Source organism: Plectropomus leopardus, chromosome 16 (genome assembly GCF_008729295.1).
Source record: "Plectropomus leopardus isolate mb chromosome 16, YSFRI_Pleo_2.0, whole genome shotgun sequence".
Taxonomy (NCBI): Eukaryota; Metazoa; Chordata; class Actinopteri; order Perciformes; family Serranidae; genus Plectropomus; species Plectropomus leopardus.
In genome coordinates, this window is record NC_056478.1 from 27845012 (window position 1) to 27867802 (window position 22791).

Genomic DNA, 22791 nt, shown 5'->3' on the forward strand with positions numbered 1-22791 from the left:
AAACATAAAATAGCACGTTGAAAAAATCCAAACCAACCAAACCAAAAAAGTAAGGTATGGTGAAAATGTCATAATTTGACATGTCCAAAAAACAGCTGAAAACCACTTAGTATAGCCTGTAGAGACTTGTGTAGTATACAGTGTTAAAAAAAAACAAAACAAAAAAAACCCATCCCAAAACAGTTCTAAAAACCCATAAAATAGCATGTTAGGAAAAATGACATATTTGGACATTTTCACCATACTTTTTTTAATGTGCTATTTTATGGGTGTGTAGGATGTTTTGGGGTGCTTCTTCAACACTGTATACTATAAAATGCCTCTACAGGCTATACTAAGTAGTTTGCAGCTGTTTTTTGGACATGTCAAATTTTGACGTTTCCGCCATCCTATAAACCTTGCTTTTTACAATGTTATTGAGTCCACACACTTTTGACCATGTAGTATATGCACATTTTTATGCTAATTGTGGTATGATCTAAATTTAGAGTGCTGGTGTAGACAAATATCAGTAAGTGTCTTTTTCTGGCCTTTTAAAGGTGGATAAATATTAGGTTAGATTCTGTAGTAGGTTCTTAGGTTAGTATTTGGTGCCTCCCAGTGTTGCAACAGAGAATTACAAATAGAAAGGCAAACCATTTAAGTGTAAATCATATGTTGTTCCACAAATTGCCACAAGAGGGAGACAACTCATATTTTCCAATGCTTTTACTTTCTCATTCTCACAGAAATATCATTGGGATATGTACTGTTGAAATGAGATTTCCATGTTGATTGGGGGAGCATTCTTTACTGCTGTGACCACATGTGAAATTAATTTCATCCAACATTAAATATGCTTTGCTTTTTGTTACAAAGTCCTGTAACAGCTACAGATGTTAAAATTCATTTTGCTTTTCGAGTTACTTTTACAAATGGAAGTATTTTACACTTAAGGTCCACTTGATCGTTTTGAAGTTTATAACATTGTCAAACTGTCCTTTTAATGCTGACTGAATTCGCTCAGTTTTCACGCAAATACTGAGGCTTCTAATTAGTCCAATTAAATCCAGCACCTCTCATCCAAGCTAAATCAAGAATGAAACTTCAGTTTAATCGCACCCATAGGTCCGCTGTCTGGCTTGCTCTTGTACTTTCGACCACAATCACATAGACTTCATTAGGGGATTGACTTTTACTCAGATGCCACAAAGCTTCAGAACAACCAAGCTGCTTTGTCAAATGCTGTTTTCAGGGTTAAGGACAAACTGCCCAACACAATTTTCCATGTCTGCGAAAGAACATGAATGAAGCTATAGAGATGCGATGGAGAATAGTGAGTCATGGGACACGTAGACTCTACAACCTCTCACAATAAAGACACTGAAGCATGTGAGGAAGAGGAGAGCTTTACTGAATGCATGAAAATCAAAACCTCATTGAGGATTTTCATGTTAATTGGGTTTACAGTGAGACATCCCATATAGGAATTTCATTTAATAATTTAGAATTATGTCCACGTGGATAAATCACAAAAATACATTATTAAAGGGGAACTTCAGTGTTTTTCAACCTGGTCCCTGTTTTGTCATGTTTTTGTGTGTCTAGTGACTAAAGTGAGCAACAATTTTTGGAAATAGTTCAGTATTGAGTGAGAAAGCTGCAATGCTAAAACAGGCTGCAAAATAACCAATTTGCGCAAATGTGCACTGTCAATTTATGTCTGCTTGTTTTTGTCACTGACAGGCTCAGATTGGTATTTAAGTGACTGACAATATTAAAGAAAGGATCCCTTTTAGTTTGTATAGAGCCAGCATATTTTCACATCTAACTGGGTGAAATAAGTTTTTTTTTTCAACCAAACTGGAGCTGGTGACTAACAAAAACACTTATTGTTGGTTTTATTTGTTTCTGTCAACTGAATGAAGTGTGTGTTACAATGATAAAATTACTTCTTTTTTTGAAAGGAGTCTGGTGGGTTTGACAATAACCATGTCAGGGCTGTGTCTGGTTAAAAAATAAAGATATTATTCTTTAACAAAAAAGTCTATCATTGTATGGATCCTTTCAGAAGTGTTGACTCTTATAGTAATAATCTGAGCCTGTCAGTGGCAAAAACAAACTTTCAATGGACGATAATTGACGGTGTGCAAATGCTGCCCCAAAGTTGTTACATTGCAGACAGATTCACTGCTGCCATCTGCAGCCCTCTCGCTTAGTACTGGACCAATTTGAAAAACATTTTCCGTCATTAGTCATTTAGATAAAATAACAACGACAAATAGGGTCCAGGTTGAAAAAAAAACAAAGTTAGCATTTACTAGCTGATCTAACAGAATTAAAAATAAATCTGAACATGTAAACCATAAAAAGATTCAACATTGATCACAATCATTCCTCTTATCTTTGAAATGTTCAGTCCTCTGAGACAGATGTCTTCCTCTGGGACAGCACCAGATCCTTAACTTGTGGCGTCAGGTCCCTAAGCTGCGTGCGGATGCTCCTGGCCTCCTCGTCCTGCTCGTCTGCCTTGTCGGGCTCGCCCTCCGCCTCCTCCTGCTTCCTGCTCTGACTCTGGCTCACCAGCTGCTTCACCACCAGGCCCTGGTAGGCAGCCAGCAGCTGCTGCTGCTCCTGCAACAACACACGGACGCACGCAAACACTTTAGCAGTTTAGCTCCCAAAACAAACGCTCTATTACGCTGACGCTGCAGCAGATGGAGATTACCGACAGCTGCGGAGTCTGAAAACTGAATGTAAACAATCCTGAGGTGAAGCGTTGAGTTGCCAACATTTGCTGAAGCATTTAGACCACACTGAAGCACAAATAAACATGTCCACTATGACTGAGCTTAAGCTTCACTACTGTAGATTTTCATGAAAATACACAAGTCTCTAGATCACAAACTGGGTACTAAACACTCCTGGCTGAAAAGGCGTTTATTTGACCTTTTTTGCTTAAATTAGCATTGGAATGAAATGTTGAGATGGTGGATTAAAACTTAACTGACCACAATGGAGCACAAAATGACCATATTACATTTTTAAGTAGCGAACGTTTTGACTTTTAACCCTTTAAAACGATCCTGTTTAAAAAGATCTAAAATAAGAATCATACTACCTAGAACAATGATACTCAACTTACTGCCTGCAGGCCTGATCTGGCCCCCAATAGGGTAGTGGGTGGCCCACCAACCATTTTCTTATTTCCAATAAAAAAATAAAGTGATTCACACTGTACTTTTGGTATACACAAGGTCCCAGAGTGCATAAACTGCATCAAAATAGAGCTTGTTTATCAAATAAAGTGCCAGTGGACAATCCCCTGCACCCCCGAACAGAGGTCACAGCTATAGACCTTACCTATTGTAGAAAAATCCTAAAATCCTAAAAGAAAGGTCATAAAATCCTCGAAATGTACAAAATCCAAGAAATGTCCCAATATCTTACAAACATCCTAAAATCCTACAAACGTTCTAAAATCCTAGAAACGTCATAAAACCCTGGAAACCTCCTAAAATCCTTGAAAATAAAAATGTCTTGAAATCCTTAAAATGTCCTAAAATCCTGGAAAAACCACCAAAAATACTTCTAGGATTCTCATCCTGAATCCTAGAATGTCCTAACATACCAGAATTTTCCTAAAATCTTAGAAACAACCTAACATCTTAAAAATCTCCAAAAATCCTAGAAATGTCCTAGAATCCTAGAAAAGTCCAACAATCCTGAAAAACCTCCTAAATTCCTGGGCAACTCATACAATCCTAGAAATGTCCTAAATTCTAGCAATGTCCTGAAATCTTTGAAACATACTAAAATCCTAGAAAGGTCCTGAAATCCCTGACACATCTTGAAATCCTTTAACCATACTAAAATCCAAATAAAACCATCTGAAATCCAAGAATGTCCTAAAATCGTAGAAACATCCTAAAGTCCTAGAACGTGCCAAAATCCTTGAAACGTCTTAAAATCATAGAAACTTTCTAAAATTCTGGAAACCTCCTACAATCCTAGAAATGTCCTAAAATATCAGAAACATCCTAAAATCCCGGAAACACCCTAAAGTCCTACAGACATGTAAAGGGCTGCTGTGACTGGCTCCTGCCCTCCTATCATTTTGTGAAAGTGGCCCCCACGCAAACCAAGTTGAGTATCCTTGACCTAGAGCTTTTATTCTTTTTGCAGCAGCAAATTAAGGCTTCTGTCTTTCCTGTTATTGTGTCATAATGTCATGTTATCTTACCTTTTTCGCCATGTCAGGATGGTAATTTTGCGTAAATAAAATGATATTTCCAAGAAATGGCGATCCATGTTTGCTTAATCCCATGCGTGTGTGTGTCTCTGTGTGTGTGTGTGTGTGTGTGTGCGCGCGCGCGCGCACACATAAATATATATATATATATGTATAACCATAATAGCTAGAACATTCATTTTTCACAGCAATAAGCTAAAGCTTTTGTCCTCTGTGTCATCATGTTGTACGCTTGTCTTGACTTTATTGCGCTATGTTGCATGTGGTGGTAAACCACGTGAAAACACAGGGTGACAAGAATAAATGATGAATCCAAAAAGAAAGTTATGTTAATTGAGTGAATAATGTATTGAATGTCGAGAAAAATGTAGGTTATAACATTACAATTATTTTGAATCAGTATGTTTTTTTTTAATTTTGTAAAATTTGACGGGAAGACAAAGTCACATTTTCTTTTTTATGACACAATTTCAAAACTTTTATCCGTTATTATGGTTTATTGATGTATATAACCTTTTAGCTTAGGTTGTTCAGATTTTAGGGATGTGACAAATTTGAAAAAAAACAAACAAGAAATGACATCACAATAAACAAATACACTAATGTGGGCACTAGCAGACTATTTCTATAGCAGAGTTCAAAGGGTTAAACTATCCTTCTGGTCCATACTGTTTTGGGAATGGATATCAACAGTTAACCTGGCTAACTGATTAGCCAGATAACGATCTCTGGAAAGAAGCATTGCTGTCGAGTTTTCAAATGTTTTTTTGAAGCTTTGAGCACCACAAGGCGAGTGCCACCTTGTGCCATTATACTGGAGAGGAGGCAGACATCTCTACAGCTGATATCTGCAACACTGTGCAACTGACACTAAAACAAATCTGGATTGATGAATAGCACTACAGGTAAGAGGAAAAATATGTATTTCTGATTTTGTGATGAACTGTCCCTTTAACGTTCACATCCTGTAACAGCAAGTTACAGTGGCACCAGCAGCATATTTGTGGCTGCAACTGTAAACATAGCCATTGTAATGTAATAATAAGAATAACGATCAGTTAACGTATTATTGAGCGTGGCTTTTAACAGTCAGTGAGTGAGTGAGTGTCAGACATACCGCAGGTATTCGTCCAGTGAGGGTGCCGATGATCTGAGGCACGCAGCGTCCGGGAGCGTGCAGCATGCACTGGGTGTTGGCCTGAAACAGCAGCACACTGGTCAGGTGGAGAATCAGAGCTGGATCCTCCGTCTCCTTCAGCTGCTCCGTGAGAGCCTGACGGTGCAGAAACAGCGCCTGTCTGGAAGACACACATTCACATACATCAGCGTTACAAAACTTAAAATGGAAATGTTTGTGGACTTTAACTTAAAGGAATACTTCATCCCCCAAATAACCATTTGTATATTGATTAATTACTGTGTTCTGTTGAATTCATAAAGAAAACTTTCCTTTTCTGGCATGCTACAACAATGAATGAAGAATCCAAAAATGGAGAAAAATCTTGATGAATTGAAGTAAATAGGGTCCAAATTTAACAACGGCAAATCTATATCAGAACAATCGTTTACAAATTCTCACACAACTGCTACAAACAGTCCTTTATGTACAAACAGACAGCCCTTTGTGATATGGAACTAAACTGAGCGTTAAAGTCATCATTGCTCACTTTACAGCCAGACTCCACTGACAAAACCAGTCATTTTACTTCCCTGAACACAGCAGCTGCTGGTCCACTGCGGCCTTAGTTGTTAGTGATATTGTGTGACGCTGGCAGGGTTACCACACATCTTTATGGACAAAATTTCATTACTTTTCCATGACTTTTCAAGGACCCATAATAATTTTAACATATCAGATTTAAACTGTTCAAACATAATTTCAAAGAGCTGGCACACATGGAGGGAAGGACATAATGCGGGGAGAAAAAAAAACTTTCTCACACTTCTATGCATCTATGCAAGTCGTTAGCTCGTTAGCTTATATTACATTATGTGAAACTGACAGACGCAGACTAAAATTTTTAATGATTTTTACTAATTCTGTAACTTTTTCAGGACTGGAAAATGGGATTGTGAGATTCTGTAACTTTTCCAGGATTTTCATGGCTGTGGGGAACCCTGCTTTGGTGTTTAAAGGGTTAGTCTGGATTCACTATATTCACATATTAACAAAACTAACTGATTGAGGCGACTGTAGATCAGCAGCTCCAGTGTTCAAAGAAGTAAAATTTCTGTTTTTGTCAATAGGTCTGGCTTTAAAGAGAGCAAAACAACATTTTCTTTAAGAATTCAATGTTACACAGAGTGATTAATTGATATAGAAAGGGGGGATGAAGTATTAATTTAATATACACTTATAGGTAAAGAAACGTCCAAAATTTAAAAAGTTTTTTATTACCTCTCTTTTTTCTTGTCTCCCTTCTTGAGCATGAAGCCACACACCTCTGCACAGGTCTCTATGTTGGTCACAAAGTCTTCAATAGTCTGTGAAGCAATAGAACAAGTTTCCATCACTCTATTTCAGTTTTGTCCTTCAAGCCGCTGATGCAACTGACGGCAAACGCACTCACTTTGCCGTTGAGGCAGTTGTGCAGCTTCATGAGAGGTCCTCTGGTCTCCTCTGACAGTTTGCCCAGAATCTTCACTCTGACCTGAGGCAACACATCAGAGGCGCTCATCATCGAGTCCAAGCTCTAACTAGTCCCACAGTGCATTTCAAACACCGGCACACAGTCCTAATTAAGTCTAGCTTGATTTAAATGTGATCTCAGCTCACTGCCTGTCCAGCTGAATGCAGTAATTTAGAAGCAGACCTCGTTGGTGATGGTGCTGGGATTCTCCACGGACATCATCAGGTCGGCCGCCAGGAAGTTCACCAGGATGTTCGTGACGTCCGTGCACAGGGTCTTCAGGAGGTGCTTGGAAATGTGGACCTGAGTTTCATCTGCATGATTAAAGAATTTCAATGAAGTTAACTTTGTATTTCTGAATTTTTTCCTTTTAATTACATGATTATTGGCACAGTTAGATGTGTGATCAATATGCCATATTAATTTTTCAGAGTAAGGTTCCTATACATTCAGAAAATGACATGCCAGATCCAGAATACATGAGCCTGTGCAACACTGTCAATGCATTTTTCTGTTATAGTTAAAATGTCAGCACTATGGCCAAAGCTTGCCATTCCTACCCGTTGAATCACAAACTACGTCCTCCAAAATCATTGTTCTCACAGTTGAATCGACACCTCTCTAAAACAGTTTTAACAAAATATGAACCCTACAACCTTCACGAAGGACAAGACATTGCAATAATGTTGTATTATATCCCTTTACCACCAAAACTGGCGCGTGCACATGGGTTTTTCAAATACGTGTACACTGGGTTTTATTACATTTTCAATCAAATCGTGTTCCGTGGTGCACATTGATCCGGTGCGTTATTGAAGGCCACAGTTGCTCAGTAACATGAGTTTTCATACTATCGGAGTACTTGGAGGGCCTGAAATATTACCTCCAAGCAAAGCATTTAGCAGCCAACCCAGAGGTCTGAGCTAGCACAGAGCATCCACTCTGCCTGCATGAGCAGCGCTTGTAAGGCACGTCAGTTGCCTGTCAGCCGTGACACATCTAGAGAAATTGTGGCTCGTGCGATTTATCGCTGCGTGCGGTTGTTAGCAGCAACAGACAGTGAAAATGCTGTTTTGATGATTATATTGACTCTATACCACCTTTTACTTCAGTTTAAAAGTCTCTCTTTGTCACAGAGATGAGGAAATACAACAAAGTCTGTTTTACTCAAACGTCCCTAAAGCAGGAGCTTGTTTGACTTCATAAATGAGTGGAATTTGTGTTTATGACTGTGAATTGAATTGTTTAGATACTGCAGCAAAAATATAGGTATGCAATTAATTTAGATTAATTAATCACAGAGCATGTAATTAATTAGACTCATTTTTTTAATCGCTAGACAGCCCTAATTTTGGGAGATCATTACATTTTCAGGATTACTGCAGCGTGCCACAGTTCCAGCACAAGTCTCATGATTTCATTCTATCCCTGGAAATTTGTCTGTGACAGTAAAGTTGCTTGTAAGGCTGAAATTAGTGGTAAGAGAAGGATTTTACCGGAGAAGAACTTGGTGCCTTTCTCAAAGAGTCGGATGTTGTTGTAGAGGTTGGTGATCTCCTCCTGCAGCTCCTTCATGCTCTGCTTCTTGTTGGCTTTGGACGGAGAGCTGGTGGAGGACATGAACACCGTCCGCAGCACCTCCTGATAGGCTTTAGCGAGAGGCCTGCAGAGATATTAACAGTGAAGTCTTGTTCTCAGTTTTCCTCTGCAAAGTGCGAGCAGAGAAAACTAAGTTTGGACAGAAACCTGTGTATTACCTTACTAAATGCTCTGCCAGCTCGGAGAGGATTTCTTCGGGGCAGTCGCTCAGCCTCTCCTCTAAAACTGCTGCGATCTCCTCCTGGGCCATAAAGGGGGCTGCAGTCTGTTTACTGCGATCTTGGCAAAGGTAAAACACGAGGTAATTAGTCTCACAGGGATACTATAGTTACCTTTGTCTTCAGTGGAAAAAAAAAAAAAGCTTAACAACCCAGGGGAGAGATTTCTAGCCAACCAGCCATTACGCTCTTGTTACAGTAAAACGCCTCGCTGAACAGGCTTAATGTGCATATCGAGACATGATGTCCCCGTGAAGATAAAACTGCTTTGTGGCCAGGACTGTACTTTGCTGTGAAGGTCCGGTCTCCTCGTCGCTGTCCTCGTCTTTCCTCCCTTTCTTCTTGGTTTTACGGATCCGGATCTCTCTGGAGTTGCCTCCTCCACCTGCTTTCAAGCTGCCACTTCCCTCTGGGAGACAAAGAGTTAAACAGATGATACATCATGCAGGAATAAATACCCTTCTTCTCTCTGTCAAATATAGCATATTAAAGTAAGTGATTGGTGTACTGTAGACTACGAGACTGTTAAGTAGCAGTTGACAGATTATCGGCCCGGATGATAATTGGGGCCGATATTTGACATTTTGCCTATTATCTGTATCAGCGTTTTATTTAATGGTCGCTGCTAAAATGAGTTAATTAAAAAGTACAAAAGAAAGTGTCAGCATGGGAGAAACTTTTACTTCGTAAAACATCAGGGAGCCATTTTTATTTTTTCATTTATTTAAATATTCATTTGACTTTGAACTTGCTATAGATGATGTTGAAAGTGTTTTTATTAAATATTTGCCAAAGGTATTTAAAGAAAGTTTTGTGTTTGTTATATTCCAAATTCTAAACACTGACATAAAAATTTTCATGTTTATTGTAAATGCATATCGGTTCCAAATATTCAATAATATCGGTCTCTTTGACTCCCAAAAATCGGTATCATCCCTAAAAAACAATATTGGTCCACCCCTACCTTTATAATCTCAGCATTACTGAGCTGCTCACATTATCTACAATGTTGCTATAAAAATGTGAGGCTGAACATGACTAATCACAGACAATGTGTCCTGATTACAATTTTATTCCATTCAGAAATCCAAGACTGGATAAAATGATCATGATTTTGATGAAAACAGCAGCAAGGAACTGTTGGAGGGGCTGAGTTGGATTGTGCTCATTTTTCAGGTGGAGATGTGGAGCATCTCCCTTTAAACACAAATGGTGTATATATCAAACACAAAAAAACAGATGTGACAGTAGCACAGAGTGAACTCACACAAGCCGCGAGAAAAGTTACGTTGGTCAAGTTAAGTTACCATGTTCTTTAATTCTTAAAATATCTCCTGCTCGTCTCTAACTGAAAAATCCAGAACTTCTGAGCATGTTGAAGTCCCTCTTGAGACACATCTTTAAGTATGTAAAAATACTCTGCTATCATTAACACAATAATGTTTAACACAGTTTTCCCACATTTCCCCCACGCTGAGAAATTCTGTATTCTGTATCTACCCACCACCACTGCTGCCTACACATGGTTTCACTTTCTCCAGCTCTGGCACAGCAGTACTAGCACCCAGCTGGTCAAAAGAGTGGTGCCTATCAAGATCACTAGCACTAGTATCAGAGGACACATGGGAGAGCCATACATGTTTGTGCCTCAGTCAGACTCAGATGAAGAGCCTTTTATGCTACAAAACCACCAACTAGCACATGTGTCAAAATGGTAAGTTTTATTAGCATTTTTACTTGTTGTTGGTTGTTGTCTGTTAGCTTGTAAGCTGGCAGAGATGGTTTTCAACACATTCATTTGTTCGTGGCAGCCTGCCATGATCAAAACAACTGGCGCCACATATTGATGTCATATTTTTGTAGCTGGGGCGTGCATTAGGAGAGTGGTGTGAATCTATCTATCTATCTATCTATCTATCTATCTATCTATCTATCTATCTATCTATCTATCTATATATATATATATATATATATAAAGTTAACTTAACCATTCATTCTGCTGGGTCTTAAAGTTTGCTTTCAATTGCTTCTGTAGTAGCTGATTCTCTTATCTATGGATGGGATCTGATCTATGACTAACTGCTGTTGATTTAATAAAAAATAAATAAAAAATAAGAAAGTTCCACCTGCCGTCTGTTCAATGACCTCCAAAAACTAAAAAAACAAGAATTTAGAGATGGAAATATTGATAAATATAAATATATATATATATATATATATATATATATATATATATATAAATTCTGATCCCTTAAGAAAATAAGAAAAAATCTTATCAAAATGTCCTCAATCTCCCAAAAGCTGAAAAATAACAGGAGCGTGTAGGGACTTGTGTGAGACTGAATTTGACCTTTAATAAATTGTATCATCACTTTAGGCTGAAACTGCACTCTTATTATTTGGTTTTCCGCTTTGCAGAACTTGCACCAAACCATGACTCCTAAACCATGAGTTCTGTGTACTGTCATACTCCTAAGCTCTTGTTTGTATGTGTGTGTCTGCTGCCTGTACCCCTGACCATTCTCTAGTTTGAGACAGAGGAGGAGATACTTTCTCTTCCTCTCACTCAAACTTTTCTCCAAGGTGCCCCAATAACCAGAACATCCTGTTTTTGGCTACAGGACAATCAAACATGTTTGAAAACTGTCTTCGAGTCCGGGACAGCTCGCAACGAGGTGCAGACATGTCTCAGGGCGCTGAAAACAGAGGACCATCATTTCTAAGCCTCAGATCTAAAAAAATGTGTCTGGGACCGGCAAACTGTGGCAAAAGTTTCCAAGTCTGCACTAAATTTCACAGTCTGTCTCTGTGGCTTTGTTTTTTCTGAGAGTTAGTTTGGGAGAAGTGAACCAACCTGTGGCTTTCTTCCTTCTTTCTGCTTCTCGTTTTTCCTTTTTAGAAGTAACTGCTGAGCTCTCTGTCAGCATGGACGCCTGCTTCAAATCATCTTCAGTGATCAGAAACACTGGATTGTTCTTGACTTCCTGAGAACCACATATAAAAAATGAAACTTAACAAAGAGTTAATTTGGACATTATACTTTTTCAGTCTACACAGGAGTTTTTTTTTATGTAGACTTGATGTGACGCAGGAGGACGTACCTTCTGAGCTTTTTGCTGCATGGCTTCGTCAAACAAAGACAGGCAGTTGCTGATGAACTTCTCACTGACGACGACTGTGTCTCCAAGCACTTTAGCAGAGGACTGTACATTCGTGTTCCTCATTGCCTGGTTGATCAACATCCCAACGTCCTCTATCGACAGGCAGCTCGGCAAAATCGGCTACAGCAACCAGAGTGAAAGCCGGAATGAAGAACAGGCATATTTTGAACATAAATAGTGTCGCAGGGAAAAACGGAGCACCTGTATGTCAGTCCACGTGGCGGAGTTGACAGCTTCCTCCACAGAGGCCTCCACCTGGTCGACCAGAGCCTGACCCACACAGGCTGCTTTGAGGAACAGCAGCTTGTTGGACTTGAAGCGCTTCTTGATGTAGCTGGTGGGGTCGGGGATCCCCAGTCTGACCAACGCATCAAACTCTGCAGGAGGAAACACTTGTTTAGACTAGGGATGATTTTACTTTACCAGGGCACGGATGCTTCACACACATCTTCCGCCCAGCAGCAATATATTTAGCACAGTTTCAAGGTGGACACCCAAGATTAGTGTGACCAATTGAGTATCTGTCTAAATGTCTCCCCTTCTATTCCTGAGTTATGATGCTGAATAATGGCCAGAAAAGTGTTTTTGCAGAACATTATGTCGAAGAGAAGCTGACATTTGACCTTTTAGATACAAAATGTAATCATCTCAGAATTATATCCTGTTTGTCATTTGCTTAAAAATTTATCAGAATTAGCATATGGATTCATGGCCAAAAACATGTTTTGTCAGGTCACTGTGACCTCTGATCATTAAATAGGTTCTTTTTTTTGAGTCTCCCAATACATTCATTGTTCAACCCAAGCGGACGCTTGTGCCAAATTTGAGGAAATTCCCTCAAGGTGGCCTTGAGGGATTGATGAATCAAGCCCCCTAAATGTCTTAATTAGTATATTGTAAACTAGTTTTTTTCTGCACACACACACACACACACGCACGCACGCACGCACGCCCATGTATGCACATCCACAATCACACTCATTATTTGTCTTGTATTACCTTTGGTGAGATACCTCTATAAGCCTATTTGGGTTTCTAACCTCTCTGGCACCTGTTTTTCTGTATTCTTTTTGACCTGTTTTCTGTTACTGTTTTTAATGGTGCAATTAAAAATGAATAAAAAAACACATCAAAAGGTGTTCATGCAATATGGCATTCACAAGTATAAGACAGAAGCAAGGTCAAACCAGCTTCTCATTAGTTCATTGTTGAAACCAAGTGGACATTTGTGCCAAATTTGAAGAAATTCCCATCAAGGTGTTCTTGAGATACTGTGTTCACAAGAATGGGAGGTATATATATATATATATATATATATATACACATTTTTGTGTATATAAATTCTGTACCTAGATATCCGTTCTGCTGGAGGAAGGAGTCGACCCAGGCATTCTGAGTTTTGGAGTAGATATCAGGGATGTACACAGCTTTGTCCTGCCGACCTCCAACCACGCTTCCTTTCAGGCGTCCAGTGTTCACAAACTCCTCCAGGACAGCTGGCAACAACAAACATCACCACAACATCAAGCACTGAGGCACACCAGGACAGTTTAATAAACAGTTTAACAATCAGTATCACTCCTTACAGTACAGAAGATGCTCCTGAAACCCAAACGCTCCAATCATGCTGCTCACAGGTGTCGGCCTGCAGAATAAAGTCAAACAGGAGAGCATTTAGTGGCAAATACAAAGAACACAGAGAACATTTTAATATTCTTATCCTTATCTCTCTTATTTTATTAGTTTGGTCATGAAAGTGTTCTGAGACAGATTCACCAAATCCTAACCTTTTGATACCTGAGCAAATTGGCCTGATTTCTTTCAAAAACATGAGAACGAAAGAAGAAATGACCCAAAAATAAGCCAGAAATTAGTAAAAAAAAATACAACAACATTACCTGATCATTTAAAAAAAAGAATAAGAAAAAAAAGGACATTTTAAAAATGGGGAATGACGTGGAAAGTGTGCTTAAAATATGATAATTCTGCAACATAATTTTAAATATGTAATAATGATAATAAAAAAAAATTTATATATATTTAAAAATTTTTTTTTTTTTTCCTTGACATTTTCCCTTAGATTTTTTAAAATAATATTCTAAATCTGCTCATTTCTTGCAATTTGTGGAATATTTTTTACCAAACTGCTCACTGGACTTTTATCCATGTTCTTTTTTTCTTTTTAAACTGTACCAATTTGCTCAGGGTTCAAAGGTTACGTTCTTGTAAAAGGCACTTGAAAGCAGCACAAGAAAATTGATGTTGCTCCAGGTTTCAAAGGGTTCACTGCTTAAACTTGATGAAATGGCTCCGTTCAGCCTGATGAATACCACCCTTTGGAGAGTAATTGCAGCAGAACTGACGCCTACAAATCCCTCTATAAGGCTGCCTGTTCAGCTCTGTTTGGGAACAAGTTTCAAACAAAAGTGTTCCAGAGGAATAAACCCGCTGAGCCTCAGGTGGTGCTGACAGAAAAGTGGAGCAGGTTCATGCTGTGTTTTTATTTGGCAATGTTAGTTATAAAGTAAAGTGGTCTGTGACATTCAAGGTGACTCGACAGCTATGGAGATACTGAAAGGATATTAAAGCCCACAGCAGATGTTACACTGTCAGTTGCAACAGAGAATAATACCGTCACCAGTGTAAAGATCCACAGGCAGCTGCAGAAGTGACAAAATCATCCTGTAAACCAATCTGTAAATCTGCTATGCCAAAATATGGCAATAAAGTTAAATGATAACATTTTTTTTAGATATGCAGCCATAATGATAATGGTTTGGTGATGCCATTTTGCACTGACATGTTGGGACTGTCTAGCACATTTTCCATGCTTTTTATTTTCTTATTTTTTTATCATTTTGGCTGTTTTCATGCTTATGGTCATGCTGTCTCTCTGATGAACTCTTAACAGTAACAGTGTGTCAGAATAACCACTGAGGCACATTTTTTTAACTTAACTATTTTTTTAACTTGCTTTTAACTTAAATTGTATATATTCGCTAAAATGGTTTAACTAGGGCTTGTACATATGTAAATTTAAAACTATAATTTTCTGTTTTTATCTGTTTTTATTTTGATTTTTTGATTTTTTATATTTAATGTTTAATTCATGTCCATTGAGAACAAAGCTAACCGGGGTCAAATTCCTGTTTGTGTAAGCATACTTGGACAATAAAGCTGATTCTGATTATGGCATAGGTTTTGGCAATATTGAGTAGTTTGTTTAATGTTGGAATTTCCAGCTCAGCTCCTACAATAAATCTAAAATACACTGTGTAATCAAAATAGTTACATTGATACTGTTAAGTGCAAAAAATGCTCCATTAAAACCCATTCAAACTGTAATCTTTGATCCCACAGCCATCAAAGCATAAAAACACGCATTGTGTTATTTCTGGGTGTCACTCTGGGCTTTTGCCTTGGAATCTGTAATTTTTACTATTTTCCATCAGATGATGTCATTTTTTACCATATGTGTCATACGGAGAAAATACATTCTATTTCCACGAGATGCACTGTCAGAATTAAAGTTGTTGCTAATAATTGACAAATCCAGCACTGCGATAACCAAAAAAAGAAACATCTACTTAGCATGTGGTGTATTGAAAATAGTTAATTTTTGTGTTTTTTTTCCATCCAAAAACATTGTGGCTCCATGACAAAAACCTGGCAATTGAAGGGTTAAAATTCTGAAAATGAATGAATATTTGATATCTGTCATCAGGACTGATAAAGGAATAATTCTGTCCCAAAACAACCTTTTGTCAATCAGTTACTCACCCTGTCTTACAATGAATTTGTAAAGAAAACTTTCTTTTTCTTACGTGCTTCTGGTCTGCTTGAAGTCATAGGGGACCACGTTTAACAGCAACAAAGCTATCTCAAAACATCCGACTCTCTCACAACTCCTGCAGTATCATCCATGTCTCAATATCCAGTCGTGTACTCAGTACTTGCTGAACAGGCAGCCCTTTCCAACTCCCTTAAAAGCCAGACTCCATTGATAAAAAACAGTCATTTTACACAGGAGGTGCTGGTGTCTCACTGCCTTGACCTGTGGTTTGTTTGTGCTATTGTGTGACTTTGCTGCTTTTGAACTAACCCTCCAAAGTTGGGTTGGACTTGCACGAGTTGTGCGGGAGTCTGTGAACAAATATTTTGTAATAATATTGTTAAATTTATTATATCATACATAATTATATAATCCTATCATTAAACCTGTGACTTCAAGTTATTAATATTTTTCTCTGTTTCTGGATTCTTTGGTCACTGTGGAGGCATGTAAGAAAAACAACGCTTTCTTCACAAATTTAAAGTAATAAGGGGTAAGGGCTAAATTTAAATTGTTAAAACCAGCAGTTTGTCTCAAAGCACAAACTGTCAGTATGAGTGGTCTATAATGGAAATAACATGCTCTTGCTTGAGAAAAATGGGAAATATTTTGGTGGTATTATATTCACCTTGTGATGGCGCTGAAAAGACCTCGTATTCTGGCTTTGTGACGAGCAACAAAAGCTGGAGTAAATATGACCCCCCTGTTGTACTGGTCCATTTCTCCCTGGATGAGCTTCCCAAGACGCTTTGACAGCTCCTGAAACACATTTGAAGACATACAATTATCACATATTACGATAATATATCACGTAACAGTAAAGCCAGCGAGCAACAGCATACAAAAAGAAGCTAAGGTCATTGAAGACTGGCAAGAGGAACCAATGATCTTAATACAAAACATGACAACTTCTTTCCGAAATCCTTATGAGAAATATGATATGATAATCACATGTGGTTAAGTACAACTTACCTCAGTTAAGAAATCTCCTGGGAGGTCGTAGTTTTTACAAAGTTCTGCAATACTGATCAAACCAGCCTCCTGCAGTTTGTCATTCACCTCCTCAGCCAAACGGTCCAGGTACGTGCTACAGACAACATAACCGACATGTTAAGTGAGTCTGACAAAATCTTTTCAGCACATGATTTTCATTTTTCCTTTCCATTTCAGATCTGTTTTTTACTTCAGTTTAGATTTATCTGGTTAGTTTCCCAGAAGAAGTGTTAAGTCTTTAATCAAGTATGTTCTTAGCCCCTTGAAACCTGAGTAAATTATGAGTTTTTCTTTAAAAAAAACAAAAAAAACATGGGAAAAATGCAATAATTAATTTAAGAGGAAATTAGTCAATAATTAATCATTAATTAATCATTTCAAATATAGTGCTTTGGACATTTTCCCCTTGCTTTAAAAAAAAAATTAAAACAATTTTCTATATTTACAAAATCTTGCAATTTGCGTGACATATCTTGTCAAGTTACTCAATATCTTTTTTGCCATGTTTCTGAAAAAAGAAATCAAACCAATCTGCTTCAAGTTTAAAAAAAAAATGTAAAAGTTGTCTAAGAGAGCACAAGAAAAGTGATGTGGATCCAGACTTTACACACACACTCACACACACTGGTGCCCGAGGCTACCGCACACCTGCTGCTCACTTAAAACATTCACACACACAGACATATCAGTGACACAGCCATCAGGTTAAATTTGGGGTTTAGTATCTTGTAATGGTGCCAAAGGATGCTTTGACATGCAGACTGGTGGAGTCACAGATCAAACCAACAATCTTTGAGCTCCAGCACTAGTGGGGTTAAAGTTAATACTCACTCGTCAATAAGTTGTCCCAGTACGAGCTGTACCCCCTTATCAGATTTTGCAATGTCACTTGCTCTGTTTTCCACATGGACCCAATCCACATTGATAATCTGAAAAGAAGAAAGTCAAGATATAATTCATATGAAGCTCTAAGGGACAGTTCATTATTTTTGAGAGAGGAGGGGAGGGTGCTAAAAGAGGGAGGCATGTCAAATAATATTTTTAGCACTGGAAAGGGAAAAAATGTTTTTCTTTTGTTTATGTTTTAATTTTGGCTTAGGGGAGGGGTATACAATTTTAATTAGCTGTAATTTATATTTAATTTGCCACCATCCTTTTAAGGAAAACAGGCATGCTTCCTCAAAAATAAATAATAATAATAATAATAGCCAAAATTGAACCTTTTATCAAAGCTAAAACCTGTAAAAACAGAAATAATCATTGGATTTATTTATTTTTTTAATTCAGTCCTTTAACACTTTTTTTCCACAATGTTCAGTTAAAACATTAAAATTACCATTTGATGCATCGTCAAGATTATAGCTTAGAGTAAGTTCACAAATGCAGCCCCTTGGAGGGTCAGAACAAAGACACACCACAGTAACATAATAATATAAAGCTATACAAAACAAGAGAAAAAAAAAAGAAAAAATATCCACAATAACACATTTAAAGTGATGCAAAGAAGAAGACATGAGACAGACAATGCAACATGTGGGACAAATTCTGTCAGAAAAATATCCAAATCTAAAGCTGAAAATAGTAAAAATGTAATCAAAACCACTTTATTTAACACGTATTTAAAATGTTGTCAAAAAATGTTGCATGAATTAACCAGCATGCATAATGAAAGTGAAAAAACGAGGCTTTTGACTTTAACTTTCCACATTTACACATCAAAGAGGATGTTTTTAAAATCTACTTTATGACTAATTTATGGTGAAAGGAGGATCATGCATTTCCCCCAAGTCACTCAGGGAGGCTCAAGGAAAAATATTTTTAGCTTTAGGGATGGTAAAAGAAAAGAAAAAGGCAGGAACAAGGAAGATGGAAGGAACGCACATCCAAAGGACTTTTACAGGTGCTGGATCCAAAAAAAGATTAAACCAAGACAAGAATCAAACTACAGAACCGCATGCTGCACTTAAAGCTCCCAGTGAAATTTAATTTTGCAACCTTTCGATCTAGCAGAGATCTTATTTGGAATTGAAAATGCCAAAGAAGATTTCTGCTAAATCGAAACGTTGCAAAATTAACTTTTACGGGGAGCTTCCAATACAGTGTGCAGTTCATTTGTTTGATTCTTGCAAAAGAAAAGAAAAGTCACAAACCTGCCCCCCTTCTCCTCTGACAAATAAAGAACAGTCCCTGATAAACATGAATTCTGTGTTAGCTTCTTATTGACTCATAGTACACAGCTGGGAACACACAGCTCCAGCTGCTTGCTCATACACACCTGCTGGAGGTCCACAATGTTGATTCGTCCTGTGAAATAATAAAACAGGATTAACTCACGTATATCATGTCTAATATACAATAAGGTAGACAATGGTTTAATGATACTCATGTTAAAATGTACCTGGTAAGACAAGGGTGCAGGAAAAGTGATTAAATCCCATAGAAAGTGAACGTTATATTTCATTTAGAGGCCATGTGAATAGTCTGTGTAGCTTGTGTGACAGCATCACTTCTGCAACGTGCTTCACGTGACTGTTAAACTGACCTCCATGGACGTAGAGTTCATCTCGGATCTCCCTGCTGATCTGTGCAGGGGTGATGTACTCCTTTCCATCGAGTGTGTGCACCACATCCAGCTTCTTGTCTTGGACCAGTTTTGTGATAATTTCAATGCAGTTCCTCTCCGACAACCTGAAGATACGTTTAACAAACTGTCACGAGCGACATTTCCAAATAATTCTACACATTTGTCTTTATTTTAAATTGTTAACAGCAGCTGTTAACGGGGAGAAGACAGCGCACAGCTAGCTTAGCAGCGTTACCTCTAAATGAAAGTTTAAAGCTAGCTAGCATTAGCTTGGCTGCTAACAGCTGCTGGTAGCTTACCTCTGCACCGTGTCAGCAAACTGCGCTCTCTGAAAGTCTGCAGCAAGCCGGCGGATTTCTTCCCAGTCAGCCGCCATTATTGAAAGTTTATGTGTTTGCACAGACAGTCAACTGTAAGTGCTTCTCTTTAACTTCTACTGTCAAGAAGCAAACCCCCAAACCCCGGATAACGACACAGCTTTCTGTCTAGCTTAGCCACACGTCGACATACAGTGACGTACTACCGGGAGCCACGAGGACCAAATGTTCTCCTCCCAACTCTCGCGCGCTGAGTATAGCAGACAAAGTAAGGGACTGTTCGTTATTTATGAGATGGGAGGCATGATGTGCAACTGGAGAGGCAGTTTTAATCATTTTTAAGCACTGGCGAGATAGTTATGCTTTTTTTTTTTTTTTACAAAAAAAAAAAATTAAAAATTAAATGGTTGGATTTTGTATTTATTTTTTATAACATCAGAATCCCCAAACCTTCAAGTGGGTTATAAAGACCTTTTTATTTTTATTAATTAATTTATTGGTAAAGGGAGGGTCATGCATTTTCCCTCAGACACAAAGGGAGGCTCAAGAAAAAACAAAACAATTTGAAGCTCTATTTGTTGTAAAAAAAAAAAAAAAAAAGAGAGAGAGAGAGAGAGTGAGAGAAGAAAGAAAAGAAAAAGGAAATAGGATAAATAATAATAATAATAATAATAATAATAATAATAATGATAATAACAATGTATCTCTTTAAAGTTTCTATTGCACTTTTTGTAGTTATTTTGTGTCTGTGTTTGTTTTGCCTGTTTTGTAGTTATTTTGTGTCTGTTTGCAGTTCCTACATCTCTTTGTAGTCATAGTGTAAGTCTTTGTGGTTGTCTTGCCTGTTTTTCTAGTTATTTTGTTTCTCTTTGTGGTTGTTTTGCCTGTTTTTGTAGTTATTTTTGTTTCTCTTTGTGATTGTTTTTCCTGCTTTTGAAGTTATTTTGTCTCTCTTTGTGACTGTTTTGACAAATTTTGTTGTTATTTTGTATCTCTTTGTGAGTGTTTTGCCTGTTTTTTTAAAGTTATTTTGTGTCTCTTTGTAGTTGTTTTGCCAGATTTTGTTGTTATTTTGTGTCCCTTTGCAGTTCATTTGCATGGATCATTTTGAGTCTCATCCTATTCTGTGTGTGTTCATTTGAGTGACATTTCAAAGGTTACGGGCAGGGGGCCCCCTGACACTTTGGGCCCCTGGGCCTGTGCCCAAATGTCCTGTTCAGTGATCCATTCGTGCTAGTGAGGCCATTTCCCATCTAACAAAACATGTATCTGTATTTTTACTTAATTTTTCACCCATTTGTGTCCTTTAACATTTAGCCTTTTAAAGCTGTGTTCTGAACTAATGACAAAAAATAAACGAACATGATATTATTACCAGATGTTTTTTCAAAGCATTACTATTTGAGATTGGAAATCCCCTTCTTAAATTGTTCACCCTGCCTCTGCTGCACATTGTAACATGATATTAAAACTAGTGTGACACAAGCTGCAGTGCAAATCTGTAAACTCTAGGGAGCAGTACACTACAAGCCATTAAACCCCTTCCAGTGAGCCTAACAGATGGTGCTGTATTTGTACCAAGCACTCCATCATGCCAGCAAAGACCTGGTAGGAGTGAAATACTGTAATTATATGTCATATGCATATTCACTGCAGGCCTATATGTAATTAATTGCGAGTTAATTTTTAAAAAAGTGCAATCTCAATGAGAAAACTGTCCCTCTGTGTCTGGCAAAAGTGAACTATGTCTCACAGCCACTTTAATAACTTCTCAAAATACCCCTTTTATAACCACGCTCTGCATATAGTAGCCTGGTGTGACATACACACTCGCTGTGAGAGTAAAGAAGAAACTAATCAGGAGCCTCGGGGCTGAGTTTTAGAATCAGGGAGAAAGTTTTGTAAGTAGATTTGTTCAAACTTAGGATGTATTATATGATTCTCTCCATATAATTTCTGCCCTGAAGCTCAGATTTAAATGACCAGTCAAGGTAAAGGAAAATTATGAGATATAAGTAAGTTATGGAGGAGGTTTTGGCTAGTTTTAGAGGAGCTTGTGGGTAGTGTATATACACCCCTCTGTGGAAATGGAGAAAATGGCGCAGAGGAATGTCCTAGTCCAACCCATTTGAATATTAGATCGTTTGTAAATGCTGGGCCGATGTGAAATTCCCCTCTGTTAGGGTCTTTTGATGGATATTCACAAATAAGTCTGAGTGTTTTGGACCCAGTGTGGGCAACTTATAATTAATCATAGCATTCCAGCTCCACAGCAGCCAACATAAACCTGGTGGTGTAGCAGTGTAGGACACACCTAACTGAGGAAAGATTAATGTGTTCAGTTAATCATATACACTGTAGCAAATTTTCCCATTAAATTATAGTAAACTGGCAGCTGTAGTTGCCAGGATCCCAGCGTTATTTTATGGTGTCACTACCATATTTACTTTGACGGTATAGTATTACTAAATTTCTTACAGTATGTAGCTTACCTGCTTGTGGCTTCTGTCCCTTCTGGTGATATGAAAAATACTGCATAATGCTGTTAAATTATACAGCTTATTATTCTGTGTCTCTTTGTGATTATTTTGTCTGTTTTATAGTTATTTTGTGTCTCTTTGTGGTTATTTTGTCTGTTTTTGTAGTTATTTCGTGTCACTTTGTTGTTGTTTTGCCTGATTTGTAGTTATTTCTTGTGGCTTTTGGCTTTGTGTATTGACTGATTTTTTAAAAGCAGTATAAGAATACAATAAAACACCAACAGCAAATGCAAAAACAACAACAAAAAACAAAAACTGTGTAAGCAGAAAAAGACAAATCAAACAGAAAGAAAAAAAAAACAAGAAGAAGAAAAAGAAAAACCAGGACATTATTGGCTACACAGACCAGAAAAAACAATCCCCAACAATTCTAATTGTATCTCAGGATATTGTGAAGGAAACTGGATGCAAGTATTAACTTTATGCACAAAAACACACAACTACAATGTAAGCCACTGTAAGAAAGAAATCAAACCTGGACACCAGTTTTGTTAAAGAATATTTGAAAACTTAAGATTTACTTAAGATTATTTGAAATCTGCACATTTGAGGGCCCCTCTGGTGACTGTTGTGCCCTTACTCATGGAAAGAGCTGGTTTTGCACAGCCTAAACACAATTCTGTGTATAGTATATTTTCACAAAAGGATGCTTATTTTAGTCCCATCCTTCATGTTTATTTTATTCT

General features: G+C 37.8%; 1 protein-coding gene across 1 annotated transcript; it reads right to left on the bottom strand.

Annotated features, from left to right (window-relative positions):
• Positions 1–1886: 1886 nt before the first annotated feature.
• Positions 1887–19766, bottom strand: ufl1 (UFM1-specific ligase 1). The gene is made up of 19 exons (XM_042503812.1): positions 19548–19766; positions 19207–19352; positions 18940–18968; positions 17496–17593; positions 16644–16758; positions 16300–16430; positions 13426–13484; positions 13189–13335; positions 12041–12216; positions 11780–11959; positions 11533–11662; positions 8965–9087; positions 8619–8739; positions 8358–8524; positions 7045–7175; positions 6802–6882; positions 6630–6715; positions 5349–5529; positions 1887–2613 (listed from the first exon to the last, which is right to left on the bottom strand). The coding sequence occupies exons 1-19, from the start codon at positions 19622–19624 to the stop codon at positions 2395–2397; spliced, it is 2397 nt and encodes a 798-aa protein (XP_042359746.1). The 5' UTR covers positions 19625–19766; the 3' UTR covers positions 1887–2394.
• Between the last annotated feature and the right edge of the window lie 3025 nt (positions 19767–22791).

What these genes read in the sequence shown, in the direction of transcription:
- ufl1 (XM_042503812.1), bottom strand. Translation starts at nt 19,624, where the DNA reads ATGGCGGCTGACTGGGAAGAAATCCGCCGGCTTGCTGCAGACTTTCAG. An exon ending in CTGGGACAACTTATTGACGA is followed by an intron (nt 16,759 to 17,495) that starts GTGAGTATTAAC and finishes TGTTGTCTGTAG; the next exon opens with CACGTACCTGGACCGTTTGG. An exon ending in CAGGAGATTTCTTAACTGAG is followed by an intron (nt 16,431 to 16,643) that starts GTAAGTTGTACT and finishes AATGTGTTTCAG; the next exon opens with GAGCTGTCAAAGCGTCTTGG.